This window comes from Zootoca vivipara, chromosome 2, assembly GCF_965207765.1.
Source record: "Zootoca vivipara chromosome 2, rZooViv2.hap1.1, whole genome shotgun sequence".
Lineage (NCBI taxonomy): Eukaryota > Metazoa > Chordata > Lepidosauria > Squamata > Lacertidae > Zootoca > Zootoca vivipara.
The window spans coordinates 24,050,287-24,072,453 of NC_142584.1; the positions used below are offsets into that span (position 1 = coordinate 24,050,287).

The window sequence follows — 22,167 nt, forward strand, 5'->3', positions numbered from 1 at the left end:
GTATTAAGAAACATAAGCAATGAAATGGTTACTGTTGGTTTTGAGTACAGTAAAAAAACAATAGTTCACACTCCTGTTTGTAATTGAGTAAAGCCATCTTCCACTTAGCACATTTATACTGAGAAATCTTACTAGCAGTATTTTCAAATAACCTTAATGCACATGAACATTCAACCTTAGGAAATATTAATTTACCATAAAAACATATTCACTATTTATTGAAATTAAAAAAAGACTTATAAAACTGAACACAAATGTTTGAAAGGATTTTACATAAAGCATCGGTTACTAATGAACAGATTAAGAAGTCAGACTGTACTTATTATGCACTCCTATTATACAGAAGTGGATTCTCAGACCCATCATGACATGTCAAAAGATATCCACCCGCCATCCCTCCCCAAAAAGAATCCTATAAAAATTGCTCCAAAGCCCCTTTTGCATTGCAATAGTGCAGCAAACCACAAGTAAACAATTGCCTGTTAACCTGTTATTCCAAATACAGACTGAAAAGGCAACAGGCATTTTGTGCAATTTTAACAAACTTTTAAGTTGAAATATCCCCATCACACAGTGCTGTCCCCCTTCACAGAAGGCAGGGAACTGCTAGGCTCATCATGTGGGAGGACGGCCCCTGCTCTGTAAGCTATGGAAGTGTGCCTCCTTCAGGATCTGGTTGATGTGGAAGTAAGGACCTTGGCATAGTGCAGACTGCTCATGGAAAGACTGAGGAGGGGTCACAGGACTTGATCCTGGCATTATGTGGTGTAGGCTGCTTTCCGGCCCACTAGCTCTGTCAGGGCTGCTGATGCTGCTACTGCTGCAACTACTGGTGCTCCCGCTCTCACTGCTGGAGGACTATGGAACAGAAGATGGACAAGAATGAACGTCATCTTACTTTTAAGCCATTGTTATTTACACATCTCAAGTAGATATTATTATTTTTTTGGACAGTGCTCCCTTCTGTTAGCTGAGTAACCTGATCATCCTGTTCTTAGTGAACGCTAGCTGACAAATTGCATATTCAACTGTGCTAATAGCCATAAACACATTTAAATAATAATATTCCTAATATTCCTTAGCTAATTCCCCTATTTACTAAGAAGGGCACAAAAGGCTGCATTTTCACAAACCCCAAGTATTACCCTATTGCCTGTTCCAAAGGTAATTACAGTGGTATCTCTACTTACGAATTTAATGCGTTCCGAACCCACATTCGCAAGTCGAAAAAAATTGTAAGTCGAATCCCATAGGAATGCATTGGGAGAAAAAATTCGTGAGTAGAAGCAACCCTATCTAAACCGCATCCAAGATGGCGGACGGAGCTCCATTCGTAAGTAGAAACATTCGTAAGTAGAGTTATTCGTAAGTAGAGGTACCACTGCAACAGGCATTTCAATTTTGCTCACACTATTACAACCAAGTACAATTGTCTGAAATAACCATCTGCTTTAATTTGTGCATCAAACCATTCTACAGGAAATGCAAAAAACAAAACAAAAACCCCACAATGTAGCCTCAAGTCTCCTAAGTAGTGTTCAGATCTTTACATCACTTTTTGCACAAATCAATCTGCATTATGTTACTTGTATAAACAAAGCTTGCTCTTGGAGGAAGGAAATGCCCATTTCACTACAAGTTAGTCATGCATAAAATGGACAGTGAGTCTATACCAGGGTGAGAAATTGGATCTGACCAATTAATTGGCCAGATCATTTTCTTCCCCCTACCCCAGCAGAGCTACCCACCTGATGTCGGGTGACCTGTTCTTCCTGCTACAGTTTGAAATTGGCCATCAGTTGACCATCAGTGCTTGGAAAGCCCTGTGCACAGTGGTGCCTTTTGGCTTAGCTGCATTTTTAGCTGCCCCCAACCTCATACAGTGGCTTCATGCACTAAATAAGGAGGCCTGGCAGATCAGAGCTTCCCCACTGCTGGTGTATATCATCTTTTCAGCCTACTTCATGCACCTGGTTTAGCAAATTCTCGCCTACTGCAGCTCCTTCCTCAATAATTCAATTGCCATATTTATTTCTGCAGTATCATACTTCTATGCTTTCTACACTAGACAACTAATTGCCAATCTCAGTGTTTTTACAGTACCTTTGAAATAAGTACTGAACAGTTTAACTAAGTACTGAACGGTAAGCCTGCAACTTACATGCAGTTAAATTGTGCATTCAGCTTTCACATGTGGCAAAAAAACCCCCCAAAAATAGAAAGTGGGCAGAGTTCTGGGGAAATGACGTTGGCAATCCTGCCTGCCATTGAACCCATTGGGTTTTGACTATACATGATTTTGGCTTTAGGCGCAACCCCCAGAACATAAACCCCCCGCATAAGTTGCAGGCATACTGTACAGTAGAAAGGCAATTGCTAGACAACTTGTAAGTTCATTTATAGCAGTATACAGTTCTGTATAATACAATGCAAATGATGTGCACCTGCACCTGTATCTAAAAGCAGACCAATGTTTCTACATTATATCGCTCCATAGCCAATTCTACCAAACAAGGCACACACATTTCAAGTGATTGAGGAATTACACACACCCAACCATAAATACACAAAACCTGCTTAATTTGGACTCTACAGGCCTGGGATCAGAAGGTAAGTTCCAGCATATTAAACCCTGAATCATTATGACACACAGTATAAGCTTGTCTTATAAGTGTTGATTTCTGAATAGAAGCCCTGAATACACCAACCACAAGATTTTTTACATTGAATTCAAGAGCGTGGCTGAACGCAAAAGACTAGTGGTGCAGTACAAATATAGGCAGCTTTTGGAAAATGATAACGTTACCAGCTGCACTGAGAATGACAGATTTCTGATTTGTGTTAATTATATTTAAAACATGAAGTACAGTGGAACCTTGTGTTATGGACGGGATCCGTTCTGGAGGCCCGTCTGTAACACGGAACTGATGCAAGCTGAAGCACCGCGTCTGCACATGGCACGATTTAGTGCTTCTGCACATGCGGCGAAACCCAGAAGTAACCCGTTCCGGTACTTCTGGGCTGCTGCGAGACGGAACATGAAAACATGTAACCTGAGGTATGACTACTAGTTCTGTATATATGTAACTGCCAGCCAGGAGAACCCCTGGTTCCATCGTAAATTGAGTGTTTAAGCTGCTCTACCCTTACTTCAGGATTATCTCAGTGAGTTCTACTGCCTAGTAGGAAATTGCTAAAGGATGAAACCAAAGATGACCAAGGACAAAATCAGAAATGTCTGAACAATCTTGGCACTATATAGACACCATGTTATTTCTGTTCCTGATGCTACCTGTGAATATGATCACATTGTAAGAATCTTTTATATGTCACTTTGAGAGCTTCTTAGAGCTTGAAAGCAGGATGTCAGTATTCTAAATCAATTAATGAATATATAGTTCACATCTCTTATTTAAACACTCAGGGTTTCTAAACCAACTTCTAAGGCAGGATCAAGGTCTTCCTCACAGTAATCAAATCAGAACTGATCATCTGGACATATATCTATTGCTTAAACACTCCCCATCACTTGATTAGACACGAATTCCCAAAGCAATACCAGCTCAGCAATGAAGTTGAGCACATCTTACCTCTGTATCCCAGGAGTCATGAAAAACAGCATTTTGGCTACTGCGTTTTGTTTGTGGGATGTGGACATCCTCCTCTATGCCAATTCGTCTCCTCTTCCTGAAACAAACAATGCAAGAACAGCAGAGATTAAGTTTCATTCCTTGTACCTAGCACACTTTAATAAAAATGCTACAGCTCCTGCACTAATTACCAGCAACTCGTTTAACTGCTTTGCAGTGTTTACATTTTTCTTCAGCTGCCCATTTTAGTAAGGAGTCAGACATTAAACCCAGAAGAGATCAGTATCAAAGGATGTAGTTCAACCTGAATTAATTGAATAATTTTTTTCACTACTCACCTTACTACTCTGTGAAACCTTGGAAGGAAATACCTTTAACAATTAATCACCTCTTGAAATTACCATCCTAGTCCTTCCCAGACTGAGGATCTCAGTACAATATTCAAGATTTCTCCAAGCAACAGCCATTTCTAAAAATTAGCCATTGAGTATTCTGAATGACATCTGGCTATATTAAAGAACGGTTATGTTCTTCAGGTTTATGGCCTTCAACTAGACATCAGTATATATATCTATGTCAGCAGTTAAAATCAAGTCAGGTTGTAGGAAACATTGAAATAAGTCTAACAGGAAGCATCTTCATTCATTCATGGGTATATTCACTTTTCCTGAAGGGCTTGATTCAATCGTCAACAAAAGCCCCGTTTTGTCCATTTTGTGGATTCCAGAGTACAGTGGCATTTTGGGCCAAAACTGTAGCTTTACACTTTTTGACGAAATGTAAAGCAAATGGTTCAAAAGCCAATGTGGGGACCTTGATGGGTAGAAATGTCCAAAGATCATTAAACATACATTCCATTTGGCTAGCTTGCCATTCAGTTTTGGATATTATTTATCCATGCTCTTATGGCATTATCCCATGAGATTAGGTTATAACATTACATGGTACCAATTTGCTAAATAGGGGGAAAGCTTATTAACAATTTACAAACATTTAACTATTATTGACACTATCAGAAAACTAATATATTGATTAGACCCAAGTCCTCATTCTTTTTATCCCACTGAATAGCCACACACCAGTGATGACACAAGACCTCAGGCAGCTGTTTTTCCAAACTGCTAATACTGGTAGCATCTATGCAGGATGGCAAGGCACAAAAATACATGGCAGTTGGAAATAGACTTCTGCATTTTTTATGAGAAGCCTAACACTCCGTATAACAGAACTGTGCTGACAACTATGTATGGTGTATAGTTACAGAATTCAAACCCTAACTAACCCTGGAACATAAAGTTTGAGTAGCAAAGTGGCTAAACACAATCAGGATTGCATTGCACAAGTGTAAATCATGTGCCCTGTTTAAATCTCACCTTAGCCATGAACTAAGGTGGCCTTTGGCTAACACTAGCCTTTTAATCTCAGCCCCTCATTTGCAATATAGGGCTAATACAAAACCTGCTTTACATGGTCAACTAGTCTTAAGGAGATGCAGATTCAAAAACCCCACTCAGCTCACTGGGCCACTCTGTGCCAGTTGTGTTTCTCTCAGCCTAAACCCACCTCACAAAGTGGTTGCAAATATAAAGAGAGGGTTGGGGCAGGAAAATGACATATTCCATCCTAAGCAAGACTGAGGAACATAGCAGCCAACTCCTAGGGGCTGAGGTCCCTTTGACCCCCCCATAAAATATTTGAGGGGACAACCCCCAAAAAAAGTTTATGAGTACTGTACAGTATTGTCATTCAAATGGTGCACATAAGCCACATCTTGTGATCAACTATGTGGGGCGGGGCTTACCTCTCACCCCTCCCCAATATTTTATCCAAGTTTGGCACCCCTGCGGATGAAGGGTGGGGTATAAACGTAGGAGCCATTCTAACGCACGGAATCTATGCTGCGACCCTTCCAAAAAGAATTTGGAAGCGACTAATACCTCCCTCCTCCCCACACTGACATATTTTTGAGTAAAGCTGATCAGGATTGCAGGGTCAGCAACCTAAATTTCGGCGGCAGGGAGCGGGCGAGTGTATATGTAAGGGGAAATCGTGTACGCGTAGAGGTGGGGTAGAGGGGGAGGAAAAGATGTCCATTTATTTGTTTTGCCCTGTCAGAAAGCTTCGCTAAAATGGCCACTGCCGGGCCTGGTTCGCGTCGAGACCGAAGGCGGCTCTCCTTCAAGTGACCCAGAACCCCCTTCTTTCGCAGAGGGGCGCTTTCGAGACCAGCCATGATCACAATTAATGTTGCCAGGTGATTTCTTGGGTCCTTCCCCCCCCCGGCCAAAGCCGCCCTTTCCGTAGTCGCCGTCCATCAATTCCCTGACGGGAAGCCTCCCCCCGCCTCTGCGCCTCAGCCAACGCAGTCTCCCCTCCCCCAGCTGCAGATGCCGACGCCGCCCCTCCCCCACTCTGCCGTTCGAAGTTTTTCCCCTTCGGCCACCGTACGTTCTCCCCCCACCCCTTAAGCCGCCTTCCCCCAACCCCCACTCCCACCGCCGCCCATTCCTTTCTCTCACGCGCGCCCGCGGCCTTCCTCACCTCTGCCGAGCTCCCCGCTCGCTTGGCAGCGCCCCCCGGCAGCTCATGGCCGGGCCGAGCCGCTTCTCGCAGAGCCAAAAGCCGAAAAGGCCAGCAGGCCCCGCTGTGACGCTCCCAAACAATCTCTTCTCAGCAGCTCCCTCCCTCCCTCCGCTCTCCGCCCTCCGCCTCCTTCTTCTCCTCCTCCACCACAAGCCGCCGCTTCCGGTGTGCACGCCTCCCGCGCAAGCGTACTGGCAACACAGGGAGAGCTCTCCCTTACCCCCCCTCCCCAGCCTCTGAGACTCTTCAGCCCAGTAACCGGATTGGCTGGCGACGCCGAGGCCGTCCTCGCACCCCACTGGCACGCATGCGCTTAGTGTGATTGCACAGTATGCGGCGGGCGCATGCGCTTTCACAAAACTCTTTTCTTCCCCCGCCCTCTCGTCCTGCGCATGTGCGGAGGTCAAATGTTTCAGTTCCGTCAGAGGGATACGTCGCAGTAATAAATAGCCTTCCTCACAATCATAGAGCTCAGCATTGTACTTGCCCGCTAAGGTGTAAATGCTTCTGAGCTCAATGGATCCTGCTTCAAGGGGAAATGGCGCAGGATTTGGCCGCGGGGCTTCGATTCAGTGCCCGCTTACCTGAGAGTGGGGCCAACTGAGCAAAATGGGATTTACCTCTGAGTAGACATGTATGGGATACCACTGCAGATGCGTTTTCATGTGGAATAAGACCCAGGAGGCTCAGGAAACACACGGGATCGAGCCACGGCAATGTTTTAAAGCCACAAATATAATTCAGCAACATTTCCGTATATATACATATATACACCTTTTTTTACTTGGGCCAACATGTCTGCTTTCGATGGAGCTTTGGGCTGGGAAGCAATTTAACTTCGCCTCGCTCCCGTAGCATTTCTGTGCGGATTCCCCTTTTGCTGTAGTTTCAGCTACGGTACACCGATTCACAGGTTCTGTTAACGAACGAAGTCCTTTTGAAATACATGTCACAGACTGGTCAGTGCGTCCCAAACTCGGGTCTCCAGCTGTTTTTGGACTACAATTTCCATCGCCTCCCTCCCCCATCACTCATCCTGTTAGCTAGGGATGATGGGAGTTGTAGTCCAAAAAAACCCCAAACAGCTGGAGAACCTTTGTTCCTGGAATTTGGATAGTGGCTGTGGCAGGTTTGCCGCGGAGATTTTTGACGTTGTGTTTTGCTAATAAAGACTTGAGTAGGTGACAATTAGAGTTGGCGTAAGTCACTCTCAGCCTGAACCTCCATTTGAAACGTGATCGAGCGAGCGGAGATGGTTATAAACTCCACTAAAGGCTGCAATTGCACCCTAGGGTCTTCCAAATGTACTCTTACCACGCTGCAATGTGGGGCAATAACATTGCAGTGTTGTCATGAACCACAGTCAGTGTGTAGCTTTATAACGCAGTACTGTATTTACTTTAAAATACACACTTTCTGGGAATGTGCCAATCATGAGATTGTGCGGTCATATACATCACAAACAGAGCCGCCATGCAGAAACAAAAGCAAATCCCCATTAAGTATGAGTTTATCTGGCAACTTTCATGATTACTTGCTATGTTTGGTACAAATATGCATCTATGGAATATATTTTACGTCACTCATTCTATTCCAAGCTTATCATCATTTTATTATTTTGTGGTTTTATTCTTTGTGGTTTGGCTGGAAATTAAAAAAACAACAACCAATTTATAGTCTGCTGCAGAATAAAGCTCCTGATATCAAACTGTACTAAGGTAAAGAAAATCCGGTTTTGCATAAGCATTTCTTCCCTTGCCATTTTAAGAAGCACTTTGCAGCCTTGCGATCTCTTATCTTGGCATGATGCGTCTCATGTGACTAATGGCCAGGCCAATGCGCAGCTGTTTCAACAAGAGCAGCTTTATTTAACCCCGCTTTCAGTTTCAATGGTTATCTACGGAAAGTCTGCTAGCAGCAGCTGGGAAAGAGCGATGCCGAGAACATTTGACACAGCTCACCACCGGTTTCTGGAGCTGCAGAATTAGACCTTCATTGATCGAGGTACGGGGAGGTGGAGTGGCGTGGAGTTTGCACAAGCCCTGATGTAGTGAGAACTGATTTAAACAGATCACTAAGCAGTTCTGTCTCTGATCTCGGCTATAAGGCAACCTGGGAATTAAGAAGTTAAAACTTGCTTTCCTTTTCGCCTCTGGCAAATGAATGAAAGCGTCCCGAACTTTCGTTTCCTGATTGCGGGGCGTGGGGTGTTTTGTTTTTGCTTTGCAAGTTGAGAGAACAGCTCCTTCTTGCTAGAAGCTTAAAATTCCCATCATTTAAGTCTAGGAATACTACTTTTATATGAAAGGAGACAATGCCGGTATTGAACAAAGGAAGCTTCCCTTCCACTACATCTTCCTACCAGGAAAGGCTGGATTTTTCGATGTTTTACAGTTAGATCATCAACTCACTCCAATCCATTAATTTAAATGGAACTACAACTCTCTGTTCATGAAAACAGCATCCCTGTTTCAGCCCTATTGTACCAATTGATTAAACCCTGACTTTGCTAAACTGTAGTTGGACTGCATGTGTTTCTCCGCATGCGCAGAAGCGCTCTACCATGCTGCGCGCATGCACAGAAGCGGTCCCTCTGGTTGCGGAAACCTCAGGATCTGACTGGAGCTCCAGAACGGATCCTGTCTACAACCACTGTACCACTGTAATAGGAAGAATTGTGTTCCTTGGAGTATTTTTTTATGGAAGAAATGTATCTTAAATCATGACTTTTTAAGAAATCACAACTAATCTTCTTAAAAAGTCACAACTAATTTTATTTCCATGTAAAATGGAAATTATTATTATTATTATTACAACTCACCATTTTCCCAGACCGGGATTCAAGGTGACTTACAGATAAAATAGAAAAACAAAGTCATTAAAAAGTAATTAAACCCTAATTGAATTAAAACAATATAAAAAGATCCATTAAAAATACAGAAATAAAACTGGTAGCAGATGGGACACACAAAATACATGCACCTGGTATAAGTTCCATTAGAATTGTTCCTACACTCACTCCTTTCCTCATGAAGCGATGTAGGAAAGTTTACCAATCCATGCTGTCTTATTTTCCTCTGCAGGCAGAAAAATGGCAGGTATCACTTCAGGAGTAGAAGCTTGCCCCTTCTGCAAAAAGCCATTTAAACGGCTCAAGTCTCACCTGCCTCACTGTAAGATGGCGGGAGATGCAGACTCAAGGAATGTTTTGCCTCCCAGCAAGAAAGCTGGGAAAAAGAAAGAGCAGATCAAAAGCACAGAAACTACCTCCAAAAAAGAAAATAAGAAAAACAAAGCAAAAGCAGCAACACATTCCTTGCAACCACAGGAAATACCTGGATCAGCAAGATGCAGCCATCAGCATTCGGTTGAGGATGCACAAAAGCAAATCAAGTCTGCTACTGAAAAAGCACACAAAACTGAAGGCACAAATCAAGGAGCCTCAGAAGATGTTGGAACACAATCAGCTGAAAAGGTGTTTTCAGCAACAAAGCTTGCAAAAAAGTCACCCACAGGACAGAAAAGCAGAAGGAAACCTACCCCTAATGAAGAGGAATCTGCATCCAATCTCACTTTAAAGCCACTGAATCAGAATGGAAAATCAACTTCAGAATCTCCTAGTGGACCTAGCCAGACAACTAATCATTCTACAAAACAGAGGCAAAGGAAAGAAGCATCTGCAAAGCCAGATTCTGTCACTGATAATGTTCAACCTATTCCTCAGAGATTTATTGATACTGTAGAACTAGTGATAGAAAACCATCGTGTGAGGATATTGAGGAACAAGTGTGAATCATCTGTTCAGAATATCCTTTTAAATAAAGCTGTCGTGGGCAACCAGAAGGCAGGATGCTGGCCTGCAAAATCGCCATCTGGAGATGCAGAGATTGCCTTGGCTGATGGGCAGCAAATTGTTACAGAACCTGTGGGTGGAAAGAGCACTTCTGGTCTTGAACTTTCAGGGAACATTTGGAGTGGAGAGACAAAAAAGAATGTGACTACAATTAAAGCACATACTTCCGATGACCGTTGTATGGACAACTGCAGACAAGTCTCCAACACTCCTCTTCAGCTGGCTGCAGGAATAAAAAGCACAATTGAAGAAAATCCTGTATGTTTCAAAGGGGAGGGGTATCAGAAAGAATCTCCAGTTTACATCAGTTTCAAATCAAAGTTCTACCCCTCATTTACAGAAGCCCTCAGAGAAAGACATAATGAAACTTCTAACTACCACTTAATTAGTCTGGGAAAAGATATTGCTTTGCGTTCTGTTGTGACTATAGGAGATAAAGGCACAGGGATCTATGTGAGCCAACCATCACGCCAAACGTTAGAAATGCCTACTGCCCATTGGCTCACACCTCCTGATAGAAGCATACGCCTAAGTCCTTTGGGACTGGAGTGGTTTCCAGAACTGTATCCTAATTATCGTGGGCTAGGTTTATTTTCAAAGAGGCCATCTCAGTGGGCTACAATAATCCCGGAAGCTAAAGTACTCCGTCTCCCTTGGGAAGGCCAGCAAGGTAAAAGGGGAAGTTTTTAAATATTGATTTCTAATAGAGAACAATTCATGCTGCTACCCAGCATGGTTAATGCTGTAGGAAGAGGAAGGTGCGCACACACTGTACACAGTCCTTGTTTCATAGAGTCTTTTGGTTCTCTGGGCATATTTTATTTGATTTTAAAATCCCAGGCCATCAAAATCCTGAAATGGTCGAGACCTATCAGAACACAGCTGCTTCTCCCTTTCTTTGAATTGCTTTCATAAGCCCTGGTAAGAAGAATGGGTCCATTAAAGCCCATTTCAGCCCCTTTCTGGGTAGGTTTAAATGGGAAATCCTTTAAAATCCATGCAGAAAAACAAGAAGTAATATGAGGCAGTCCAAGGGTTGTGTGCTGCCTTCATTCCTCTTAAAAAATAAATAAATCTTCGTATATATATTTTTCAAAACGGGGTACCCAGCCACCCACAGCCTGGAGCAGCTAATGCACAAGGCTCCTTGGGCACCACATACTTTGAGTGCACATACATTTTTGGAGGAGTTGAACTAGGCACACAACGCTTGGATGGCTTCGTAAAGGAATTAAGTAGACACTGGATTCTGAAGTGGACCACTGATTTGATCCAAGTCATGATCTGCTTTGGATTGAATTGGGTGAGTGAGTCTGTTTCCTCCCCCGCACCCAATCCTCAGTTCCAGCACTTCATGGATGTGTAGCCCATGTTCCTGGGAGCCCTTCTCATGGGTCCTTGCTGTTTTCTTTTCCTTTTTTCCTGTTTGAAGATTCTTTTAGTTCAAAGATGAGTTTGAGCGCTTTGGGCACACTAGCCTCTTTTTGAATTGCATTAATTTTCACTTCCTTTAACTGTCTGCAGGCTACTCTCAGGCAGTATACACTACAGAAGTACCGTAGATCAGTTTCGTACAGGTTTAACAGCTGCACCTTCCCTGAAGAATCCCTGGGAGCTGAGGGTTCTTCTGAGAATGTTAGATGTTCCTACACCCTTTCAGAGAGCTATGGCTTCTGGGATCCCCTGCAGAAAGGAAATGGCTATTAAGCCAATTTATATATATAATGTAGAAAGTTGTGTCTTGCAAGCTGTAGTTTTGCCCTCACACATGCCCTCCAGTTAATTTATAGCAGGGTGCATGAGAGTGCCAGCATATTCTCAGGTTGCTTTGGATATGTGGCCATGCTGACTTTTTTTATTCCAAAGGTTCTAAAAATCGTTTCAGATGTTTAGAAAAGGTGGTGGTAGTTTGGGATGGGCTGTGGGGAGCTGTGTGAACAATGTAACCTTGAACAATGTTACATTCAAGTTCAGGCTCTGTAGGCTATACTGGGAACCAGAACACCTTAGTTTTTACCATGAAGCTGGTTTGCATAAATCCATCCTTCTTCCAGGAAACAAGAGAGAAGCCATTCTTTTCCCCTGCTCAGAATGTTTTGTTATGTTGTTTGCCCTGCAGCAGCAAAACTCGCCACGATAAGCACTCTGCCTGCTGTATGATTTGGCAGGAAGGGTACTTCATTGTGAGTAGATCACTTGCTGGGCAAGCCATACCCTTTCACTAGAAATGAAGCCTTTCCCAGCAACTGGACTGGCTCAATTTCCATAGGCAGTAGAATGGGCAGTAGAGCCCATTCTACTGCCAGTAGGTCTACTTGTGAAGAAGCACCCCTGCTTGCAGCTTGCTTGTGAGTCAGCCAATTGAGAAGGTTAAGGGGTGATATGATAGCCATGTTCAAATATATAAAAGGATGTCATATAGAGGAGGGAGAAAGGTTGTTTTCTGCTGCTCCAGAGAAGCGGACACGGAGCAATGGATTCAAACTTCAAGAAAGAAGATTCCACCTAAACATTAGGAAGAACTTCCTGACAGTGAGAGCTGTTCGGCAGTGGAATTTGCTACCAAGGAGTGTGGTAGAGTCTCCTTCTTTGGAGGTCTTTAAGCAGAGGCTTGACAGGCATATGTCAAGAATGCTTTGATGGTGTTTCCTGCTTGGCAGGGGGTTGGACTGGATGGCCCTTGTGGTCTCTTCCAACTCTATGGTTCTATGATTCAATTGATTTGCTGTGGTACAAAGGGGCAAGGAGAGATTTCAGCCTGCTGTTTTGGAACCAGAGCTCTTTTCAGATTCCACGTCTAACATTTCTCACAATAGGGTCTGGCACTTCTGTTTCAAGTGTATCTGAAGAAGTGTGCATGCACACGAAAGCTCATACTAAAATAAAAACTTGGTCTTTAAGGTGCTGCTGAAGGAATTTTTTAATTTTATTTCTCACAATGTCTGCTTGGGCCATCTTGAAGAACATCACAGGGAAGCAAGCTGCTCTGAATACACTGACCTACAAACCTCACTGGTCAGTGATTCAACCAGAATGGGCTTTACTGGCTAGTCCAAATACTTAATCCAGGGAGGGCGGGGATGGGACCCTGGTGGAAACTTGCAAAGGGAGGAGTTTATTATTGCTGGGGAGGCAGGGGGGAGGATCTAGCTGTTTTCTTTCCTAGTTCCACTGGCAGAAAGGCGTCTGATGGATGTAAAATTCAAAGATTTGCCTGCTTGGCTAGCCACCCGTGACTTGTCTCTGCAGGGGATGCTTGGAGCAACACAGAGGTGCGAGAGCGAATCATGCACTGTGTCTTTCCGTCCTGCTCTGGAGTAGTCAGTTGGCTGGCAGGGGAGTTGAGGATGGCTGCACAGCCCTTGTTATTATGCATGAAAAACGAAAGGCTTGATCTGTACCCTTAAAACTACTGACAAGAACAATCAAACCGCTCCTGTCTTTCTTCCTGAACAGCCTGGAATGGATACTACAACAGATACATCAACGTGAAAAAGAACAGAGTGGCTGGAATCTCCATCCTGCTTCTGGGCTGCGTCCTCAGCTATGCCTGGAGCTATCCACACATTAGTAAGGCCTTTTCTCTGCATTTGTCGTAGACAAGGACACTGTTGCTTGAGTTATTGATCTTTGGTATGTGGGGTTCCTGCTGTTCAGGAAAGCAACCATGCAAACTCATGCAAACTTGATAACTTTTCCCCACTTTGCTTAAGCAACTGAAAGTTCAAAAACAGATCCAAGAATGCCCTTTAATCAGAAAGTAGCTAACCCCTCATCAGTAACTATTTGTACAAGAAGACTACTTTCAGGAGTGGATGGAGGGTGGTGGGCCAGGGGTGCTCTCCATCCTGGAGTTGGCAACTGATGTTTAGTCTCTGCTCTTTGCACCCAATACAAGGGGCAAGTACTTACAAGACGTTGGTGGAACATAGCTGAGAAATAGGTTGCTGCTCTTTTACGAGAGGCTCCGTCACTGCACAATCGTATGGAAGCTTATTTGAAAATAAGTCCCGTTGTTTTTGATTACAGTATACATATTGATGCAATGGCAGCAGAAGTATAAACCTCCACACTTTTATAGTTTTAATTTTGGGGTTTTGTTCTCTCCCAACGATAGAACACAGTCGCTGACAGAAATGCCGCTGGCGAGGATGCGAGAGGATGTGGCGGAAGGAGTGGGCACGGAGAGTATGGACCTTGTTCCACAGGTTTGTCCTGGGAGGAAAAAGACAAGCTGAAAATTTCTGCAGAAGACGCTAGAAATACTTTTGTCTTTGTTACTTAGGAGCAACATCTACATAAGGACTTCCATCTGGAGGCCCTTGAGAGATAGTCATCAGTCTTGGCCTAGAGCAGCCTTCCTTGGTGTGCTGTCCTCCAGAACTTAAGTAGCTCCCATCAGACATGAAGGAAGCTGTGATCCAAAAACATCTGGAGAGTTGCAGATTCCCCATCCCTGTTCTAGACAGACTAGCAACAACTGCAGTGTCTTGTGATTGTTGACAAGAGCCAACAGCAGTATGAACTCACAGTTGTTGACCACTATTAAACAAGCAAATAACTATTTCTCTTCTACTTTTCTGAATATATGAAGTCTGTGCAGGTTGCATAAAAGAAGCTGGTTTTAGTCTTATGTGGGAATCCGAGTGGAATTAAAATGCAGCTGTTTTTCTTTAGGGATGATTGGACCTTTCATACCCCATTTTTGAGAAGAACTGTGGCTGAGGATCTGTAGTGCATCTGGTCTAGCCAAGCCCAGTTTTAATACGCTTTTATCCCGGGTATTAAAATGCATTTTGCATTCACACACCACAGAGGCACAGCCTTTAGTACTGTGGTGGTTGAATGCATTCTTTATTTTATTTTAGGTTGTTATTAGACACACACTCATGACATTGCTAATGATGAGACGTATTTCCTGTACCTGCACACTTGTGGAGCTGTCTTCAGAGTTTTTAAAAAATATATTTAGTTTAGTCAAGGGCAAAAAACTCCCCACTTTACAACACTCATGTAAACCTTTGAAAAGAAAAATAGTGCAAGGCTTCTTCTTCATAACAATAGCTTGTCCTTGCATTATTATTTCTTATTTATCCATTTTCCTTCAAGGGGGGCATGAAGATCTAGTGGCTTATCTGTAATAATGTAATAATAATAATAATAATAATAATAATAATAATAATTTATTATTTATACCCCGCCCATCTGGCTGGGTTTCCCCAGCCACTCTGGGCGGCTTCCAACAGAAAAATGAAATAAAATAATCTATTAAACATTAAAAGCCTCCCTAAACAGGGCTGCCTTCAGATGTCTTCTAAAAATCTGGTAGCTGTTTTTCTCTTTGACATCTGATGGAAGGGCATTCTACAGGGCGGGCGCCGCCACCGAGAAGGCCCTCTGTCTGGTTCCCTGCAACTTGGCTTCTCGCAACGAGGGAACCACCAGAAGGCCCTCGGTACTGGACCTCAGTGTCCAGGCAAAACTATGGAGGTGGAGACGCTCCTTCAGGTATACTGGACCGAGGCCATTTAGGGCTTTAAAGGTCAGCACCAACACTTTGAACTATGCTCGGAAACGTACTGGGAGCCAATGTAGATCTTTCATTGTAAGAGTAAATGGGCCCCTTCCATTACACTGGCGGCCATAATTATATTGCAGGATGAAGGCTAGCACCATCTTAGATTGTGGGTGGGTTTCACCTAACAAGCCTCATCCATTTCCACTTGTGCAACAGCTTTCCATTGACATACTTAGATCTACTTCCAGCCTGCTATGCCATTTGTTTCTCTGGGTGACTGTTCAAATGGAAGAATATATGAAGAGTGCTGCTGGAGCACCCTGTTCTCACAATGGTCAGCCAGGTGCCCAAGAGAAGTTTACAAGCAGAACCCGAGGGCAGGATTGTTTGGGTAGGAGCGAGTGCTTTCAATGAATAGTGTGTACACAGTCTCGGACTTAACAGCATTCTAGCACCAGTGAAGATGGAATGGTTTCAGCTAGTCCACGTTGACCAAGTGTCCCAAAGCAGCCAATAGTGCTACAGTAATAATGGATTTTAGAGTGTGCTAAAGCTGAGCAGGAGTAACATCAATAATGTACTGTTCCATTTCTGGAGGAAGAAATCCATACCAATAACTAGCTAAGATGCCCTTTTGAGTAGACAAAAGCGAGACGCCGATTTAAATCAGGGCTGACTCTTTTGTACTCAAGTCACAATGGATTTATTTCCCACTTTATAAATCTGTAGTTGTGGAAACCCCACATGTGCAATTAATTGCTGGGTCTTTATTGCAAACATTTCACTTCCAGCACTTGATGAACAGCAGGAAGTATATTATTGCCACATTCTACACGTTCCTGTGAAACTTAATTTGACTGCTTGCAATATAAATCCTGAGGATTTTCCTAGCTTTTTGGCTTGGGGCTGCATTTCTTTTATAAGAACACAACTGGTCATCTTTTTTTTTTTTTTTTTTTTTGCTGCTAGATGTGCAGTACACCTTTTCCAACTGTTGCTTTTAAATGATTTGTAGCTCCCTCGGCTAGAAAAGTGAGAGGAATAGGTGCTTGGTAAATCCTAACTGCCATTGTCGTGGTGCCATCTTAATCTTGGAAGTAGTGTCTGTACCATGTGGGGATATAACACAAGCCAGGGAAGATTTCAGTTCAGAACCTGAAGGTTTTGTGGGAATGAATGTGCCTCTTGCAGTACGTCACAGTAGCCTGCAGATGGTGATCGAGTGCCAGAATAGAAGGCAAGCGTGGGCACCTTTGCAACATGTAAGGGTTGATGAGATGCTTTGCTTGACAGGTATGTGCCACCTGGACTTGTCTATCACAGCAAGGAGGGAATTTATGGGGAGAACATCCTAGCTGCTAGGAAGGTTTCTCCACCTTTCCCAGTAATGTGCTCATGTGGCTGTTTACTGTTGATTTCATAGAACCATAGAGTTGGAAGAGACCACAAGGGCCATGCAGTCCAACCCCCTGCCAAGCAGGAAACACCATCAAAGCATTCTTGACATATGCCTGTCAAGCCTCTGCTTAAAGACCTCCAAAGAAGGAGACTCCACTACACTCCTTGGTAGCAAATTCCACTGCCGAACAGCTCTTACTGTCAGGAAGTTCTTCCTAATGTTTAGGTGGAATCTTCTTTTTTGTAGCTTGAATCCATTGCTCTGGGTCCGCTTCTCTGGAGCAGCAAAAAACTACCTTTCTCCCTCCTCTATATGACATCCTTTTATATATTTGAACATGGCTATCATATCACCCCTCAACCTTCTCTTCTCTGGGCTAAACATACCCAGCTCCCTAAGCCATTCCTCATAAGGCATCGTTTCCAGGCCTTTGACCATTTTGGTTGCCCTCCTCTGGACACGTTCCAGCTTGTCAGTATCCTTCTTGAACTGTGGTGCCCAGAACTGGACACAGTACTCCAGGTGAGGTCTGACCAGAGCAGAATACAGTGGTACTATTACTTCCCTAGATCTAGATGCTATACTCCTATTGATGCAGCCCAGAATTGCATTGGCCTTTTTAGCTGCTGCTACTAAATAAATACGGGACCCAGGTGGCGCTGTGGTTAAACCACTGAGCCTAGGGCTTGCTGATCAGAAGGTCGGCGGTTCGAATCCCTGTGACGGGGTGAGCTCCCGTTGCTTGGTCCCAGCTCCTGCCAACCTAGCAGTTCGAAAGCACGTCAAAATGCAAGTAGATAAATAGGAACCGCTACAGTGGGAAGGTAAACGGCGTTTCCATGTGCTGCTCTGGTTTGCCAGAAGCGGCTTTGTCATGCTGGCCACATGACCTGGAAGCTATATGCCGGCTCCCTCGGCCAGTAATGTGAGATGAGCATGCAACTCCAGAGTCGGTCACGACTGGACCTAATGGTCAGGGATCCCTTTACCTTTCTAAATAAATTATTATTATTAATTTATTGTGCCTGAGGTTCTCAAATGTTTTTGCAAAGCTTGTCTTCCAGAAATGGGGCCCCCAGATAAACCCCACAATCTCATGTTAGGAGACCCCCTCACAGAGTGACTCCCCAGCATCCTTAACAAACTGCAGTCCCCAAGGTTCTTGGGGCAGGGGAATCACAGCTATTAAAGTGATATAAGAGGACATGGCATGTAAGGTGCAGTTGTGAACTCTGCCTTCCACCATCCTGAGCTACAGGGTTGCTGCTCCGCTCAGTATGCACCCCGCAAATGTACTTGGGCCCTCCCAAGTCCTGCATACACACCCCTCTATCCTATCTGTTGGTCTCCCAGTGCAGTGATTCCACCCACCTTTTAGGGGCCACAGATGTACAGGAAGCCCTGTGACAGAGGATGAGGGAAGTGCGTTTAGGACTTCTGTGGCATGCCAGGTAGCTCTGCTCCAAACATTCCAAGAAGGGCTGACTGCTTTTACGTCCTTATTCCACTGCAGCTTGCTCAAGCTTTCAAGATACACACACAGTCACAGGTTGCTGCTGCGGACATGCAAATGGGTGGCTCTGAACATGGTTCTTACATCGTGGAAACCAGGCCTGGTGTGTTTCATTTCCTTCAGTCCACAGTGGAGCTCTAGGAGGCATGCACAAGAGTCTCTCATCTGCTCTTCTCACTGTTGCCTAGTTACCACAGACTTGAAGACAAGACCCTTTATGGGACCTTGCATGGTTTAGTGGAAAATTCCCATTATCCATATTTTGATGTCTGCATCTTGACTTCTCCATTAACTGGTACTCTCTGGACTCCAGATCCTTTTATGAAATCACTGTTCCGGGTGTAAATTCTTGGATCACAACTGCAGCACTATGACAAACATCTGGGGAGGTTTTGATTTTTTAAAAATGGATATCTGAGAGTATGTATTGCTGATACTGAAGATTTTTTGAAAAACCAAGTGGCCTCCATGTGTACTTTAAAAATATAGAATGAAAACTGCATTACAGTATTACAGTTCTCTGCCTGAGGATTTATGAGGGCTGTAGTTGCAAGCAACTCTTGGCTACTATGCCTGGGATATTTTGGTTCAACTGACAATGTTAAACTAATGTTACTTGGAAGCCCCACTGTAAGTGGAAATTGCATCCCTAAATCATCTTACAACATTTTTCATACTGCAGGAAAAGCTCAGTGATGCTCAAAAGCAAACCAATTCATCAGCAAAACCCAACTTTGATTAAAGGTAGCTTCTTCTGTGTCTGCAACAAAACAAGTTATACAAAGTAAATTAAATTCCCAGTTGGATCTCCCTCTGCTGCCTCCGGGACGCACTCTGTGTAATAGATCATTCATACCGGTAACTAGTCCAGAATTTGATAAGAGGCAAATGGCAGCCTATTAAAACTGATCCTTTTTTTTATTAAAAAAGAAGCTTCCAGATAAGTGACCAGTTTTGCTGCTGCCTTGCATAGTATTGAGTTCTCCATCACAGGATGCACAAAGGAAAGAACTGATTTGGCGGAGAGATTTTATAACCCTGCAGAATGAGGTCATTTCCTTTGACAGAATTGGCCTCTCCAAAACCATCAACCCAGGGAACGGTCTCTGCGGCTCATGACACAGACAACAAATGACACTGCTTTTGCATTTTCACTTGGACTCGATAGGCATCAAAAAATATAGGTCACTGGCTAATTGGGTGCTAAAAAGGTAGAGGCTATGCTATGTCAGGAACACAAGATCAAACATTATTGATAAGCTGTTTTCAGGGCAATTCTCTGGCATGGAAATAACAGCTCGAGCGTCAACCTTCCTACTGCAACCTGTTCCCTTGAAAAGTGTGGAAATATTAATACGTATTGCATCTATCTCTTGTGTCGAAAGGGGAGCTTGGCTAGAGCTTCAGGCAGCAAGTTCGCATCTGCTTCCAGCTCTGGAAGCCCCAATCCTTGCTCAGGAACATGAGCGTTGTCGGATTCAACACTGGTACAGTAGGGCTGAGAACAAAAAGAGAAAAGCTATTCAATTGTGTCCGCCATCTACTGTATATTTATTGGCAGCAAAGAGCGACATCTCAATGGGATAGATATGAAGGTGTGCCAAAATCTCCTTTGAAACCAATGCGACATAGCAATGCTTAACTTTGGCAGGACTGAGACGGAAATGGTTAGGGGGGTTAAGACAAGAAATGTGTCGTATTTGTGGGGGTTGCGCAAAAGGCAACAAGGGTTCCCAAGAGGACAGTGTTACTGTAAAGTTGATGTGGCGTTCCTAGTTTTCCAAAAAAGCATGTCGCTTAATTACCAAGCATCCAGCGCTGGTGGTTGCCTGTAGCCTTTTTGGATATAGCTGTCCCCTCCCTCCCTTCCTATTTAGATGAGAGCACAACAGTGCTCTCATAAACTGCCTGCTCAGCAACCCATTGCAAGCTTCATGCTCTGTCGGCCTGCAGCAAGTTAATGCTGCCAGATGAGTCTTAAAGACGACAGGTGTCTCGGAAGATAGTGTTTTCAATGGTGGTGGCGGCGGCGATTCCCTTCTCTGACATTCTGCTCTCGCTACTGTTGCCCATGCTCCACCTTTCCAGGTACGTCTACGTGATCGCTCAAAGAAAACATGGCTACTTTGGGGAGTTCTAAGCTCAGGGTCCCAAGTTTCTTGCTCAGTGATGCTGCTGTCACAAGAACCGAAGAGCGAACTTGCGGGATCAGGCTAGTCCAGCATTCTGTTTTCACAGGTGCCTATGGGAAACTCATAAGCAGGATGCAAGCCTTCCACCCCCTGCAGCTGGTATTCAATGGCATTCTGCCTCTGATGCTGGAGAATACAAGGGGCGTTGCTCGTCTTATTCATTGACCCTTCTGCTGCAAAGCAAATGCTGAAGACAATGGATGATGTTTGTCCTCCCCCTCCTCCTCCCCCCTGCTCCCATTTCTTTGTAGGGCTCTGCATTGTGCACCCTCCCTGGAAAGGCCAAAACACTGTGGATGTAGCAGAGAATAGAGAAGTGGGGGAGCTGTGAGTCCCGAGCTCCACTTTTCATCTATTGCAAACCATGGCTCATTGAGGGCTCTAGCCCAGCCCCAAGCAATGACAAACCTAGACAGCATCATAAAAAGCAGAGACATCACCTTGCCGACAAAGGTCCGTATAGTTAAAGCTATGGTTTTCCCAGTAGTGATGTATGGAAGTGAGAGCTGGACCATGAAGAAGGCTGATCGCCGAAGAATTGATGCTTTTGAATTATGGTGCTGGAGGAGACTCTTGAGAGTCCCATGGACTGCAAGAAGATCAAACCTATCCATTCTTAAGGAAATCAGCCCTGAGTGCTCCCTGGAAGGACAGATCCTGAAGCTGAGGCTCCAATACTTTGGCCACCTCATGAGAAGAGAATAATCCTTGGAAAAGACTCTGATGTTGGGAAAGATTGAGGGCACTAGGAGAAGGGGACGTCAGAGGACAAGATGGTTGGACAGTGTTCTCGAAGCTACCAACATGAGTTTGACCAAACTGCGGGAGGCAGTGGAAGACAGGAGTGCCTGGCGTGCTATGGTCCATGGGGTCACAAAGAGTCGGACACGACTAAACGACTAAACAACAACAAAGCCCAGCCTCACGCCTCTTAAAAAATGCGCAAATGTGGTCAGAGGCTCCACTTCCAAGTGAACTCTCAGCCCCCAAAGTAGGCCATTAGTTGTACATGCTCCACCCAGCACAGCACCCAAGGGATTATGGGCATAGCCTTCTGACTTGACGATGTCTCTAAGGTAGCAAGTGAGCCTCTGGGAAAAAGTGGCATGGTCAAAATTTCAAGTCTGCAGCCTCAATCTCTGCATATGTAAAAAAATATTCTAACCCAAACACACAGCTGAGCAACAAAAAAACCCCACGTTGAACTATGACACTACTTTGCTCCCAAAGCCAACCTCCCCACCCCCAAACAAACAAGGTTTCAACTTCAGCACCTCCTTTGGTTATTTTGGCTCTGAAAAACAACAACAACCACCGGCCTTCCACAGCTGTCTGGTTGGGTGACAAAAAATGGAAAAGGGCTCATTTTCCAAACTAAGACAGACAAAATTGCAGTAGTGGAAAGAGGTTTAATTTAGGTCCTTGGCGAAGTTTTCAAGTACTGTACCTTCATTGCAGGAACGTTGGGTTTTTTTTGGGGGGGGGTATAATTTGGTAACTCCTAGAGCGGCCCTCCAGA

The 22,167-nt window shown here is 44.2% G+C and overlaps 2 protein-coding genes across 4 annotated transcripts; one reads left to right on the top strand and one right to left on the bottom strand.

Moving 5' to 3' along the window:
- Positions 1–190: 190 nt before the first annotated feature.
- VCF1 (VCP nuclear cofactor family member 1) lies at positions 191–6,208 on the bottom strand. Its single transcript, XM_035104086.3, has 3 exons — positions 6,132–6,208; positions 3,591–3,687; positions 191–858 (listed from the first exon to the last, which is right to left on the bottom strand). The coding sequence occupies exons 1-3, from the start codon at positions 6,176–6,178 to the stop codon at positions 616–618; spliced, it is 387 nt and encodes a 128-aa protein (XP_034959977.1). The 5' UTR covers positions 6,179–6,208; the 3' UTR covers positions 191–615.
- A 427-nt stretch (positions 6,209–6,635) lies between these two features.
- On the top strand, positions 6,636–14,601 carry MTNAP1 (mitochondrial nucleoid associated protein 1). Of its 3 annotated transcripts, XM_035104088.3 has the most exons (4): positions 6,639–8,177; positions 9,257–10,696; positions 13,483–13,596; positions 14,144–14,601. In XM_035104088.3, the coding sequence occupies exons 2-4, from the start codon at positions 9,265–9,267 to the stop codon at positions 14,155–14,157; spliced, it is 1,560 nt and encodes a 519-aa protein (XP_034959979.1). In that variant the 5' UTR covers positions 6,639–8,177; positions 9,257–9,264; the 3' UTR covers positions 14,158–14,601. The 3 variants fall into 3 exon arrangements, with proteins under 3 accessions (XP_088517566.1, XP_088517564.1, XP_034959979.1); XM_088661440.1 differs by lacking the exon at positions 13,483–13,596 and having other exon boundaries at positions 6,636–8,177; XM_088661438.1 differs by lacking the exon at positions 14,144–14,601 and having other exon boundaries at positions 6,638–8,177; positions 13,483–13,640.
- Positions 14,602–22,167: the final 7,566 nt, after the last annotated feature.

Bases quoted from the DNA above. Each gene is read 5' to 3' on its own strand.
- VCF1 (XM_035104086.3), bottom strand. From the start codon at position 6,178: ATGAGCTGCCGGGGGGCGCTGCCAAGCGAGCGGGGAGCTCGGCAGAG. The intron at 3,688-6,131 runs GTGAGGAAGGCC...TGTTTGTTTCAG, and splicing joins GAGCGGGGAGCTCGGCAGAG to GAAGAGGAGACGAATTGGCA. The intron at 859-3,590 runs GTAAGATGTGCT...TCTGTTCCATAG, and splicing joins ATGACTCCTGGGATACAGAG to TCCTCCAGCAGTGAGAGCGG.
- MTNAP1 (XM_088661438.1), top strand. From the start codon at position 9,265: ATGGCAGGTATCACTTCAGGAGTAGAAGCTTGCCCCTTCTGCAAAAAG. The intron at 10,697-13,482 runs GTAAAAGGGGAA...CTTCCTGAACAG, and splicing joins CCCTTGGGAAGGCCAGCAAG to CCTGGAATGGATACTACAAC.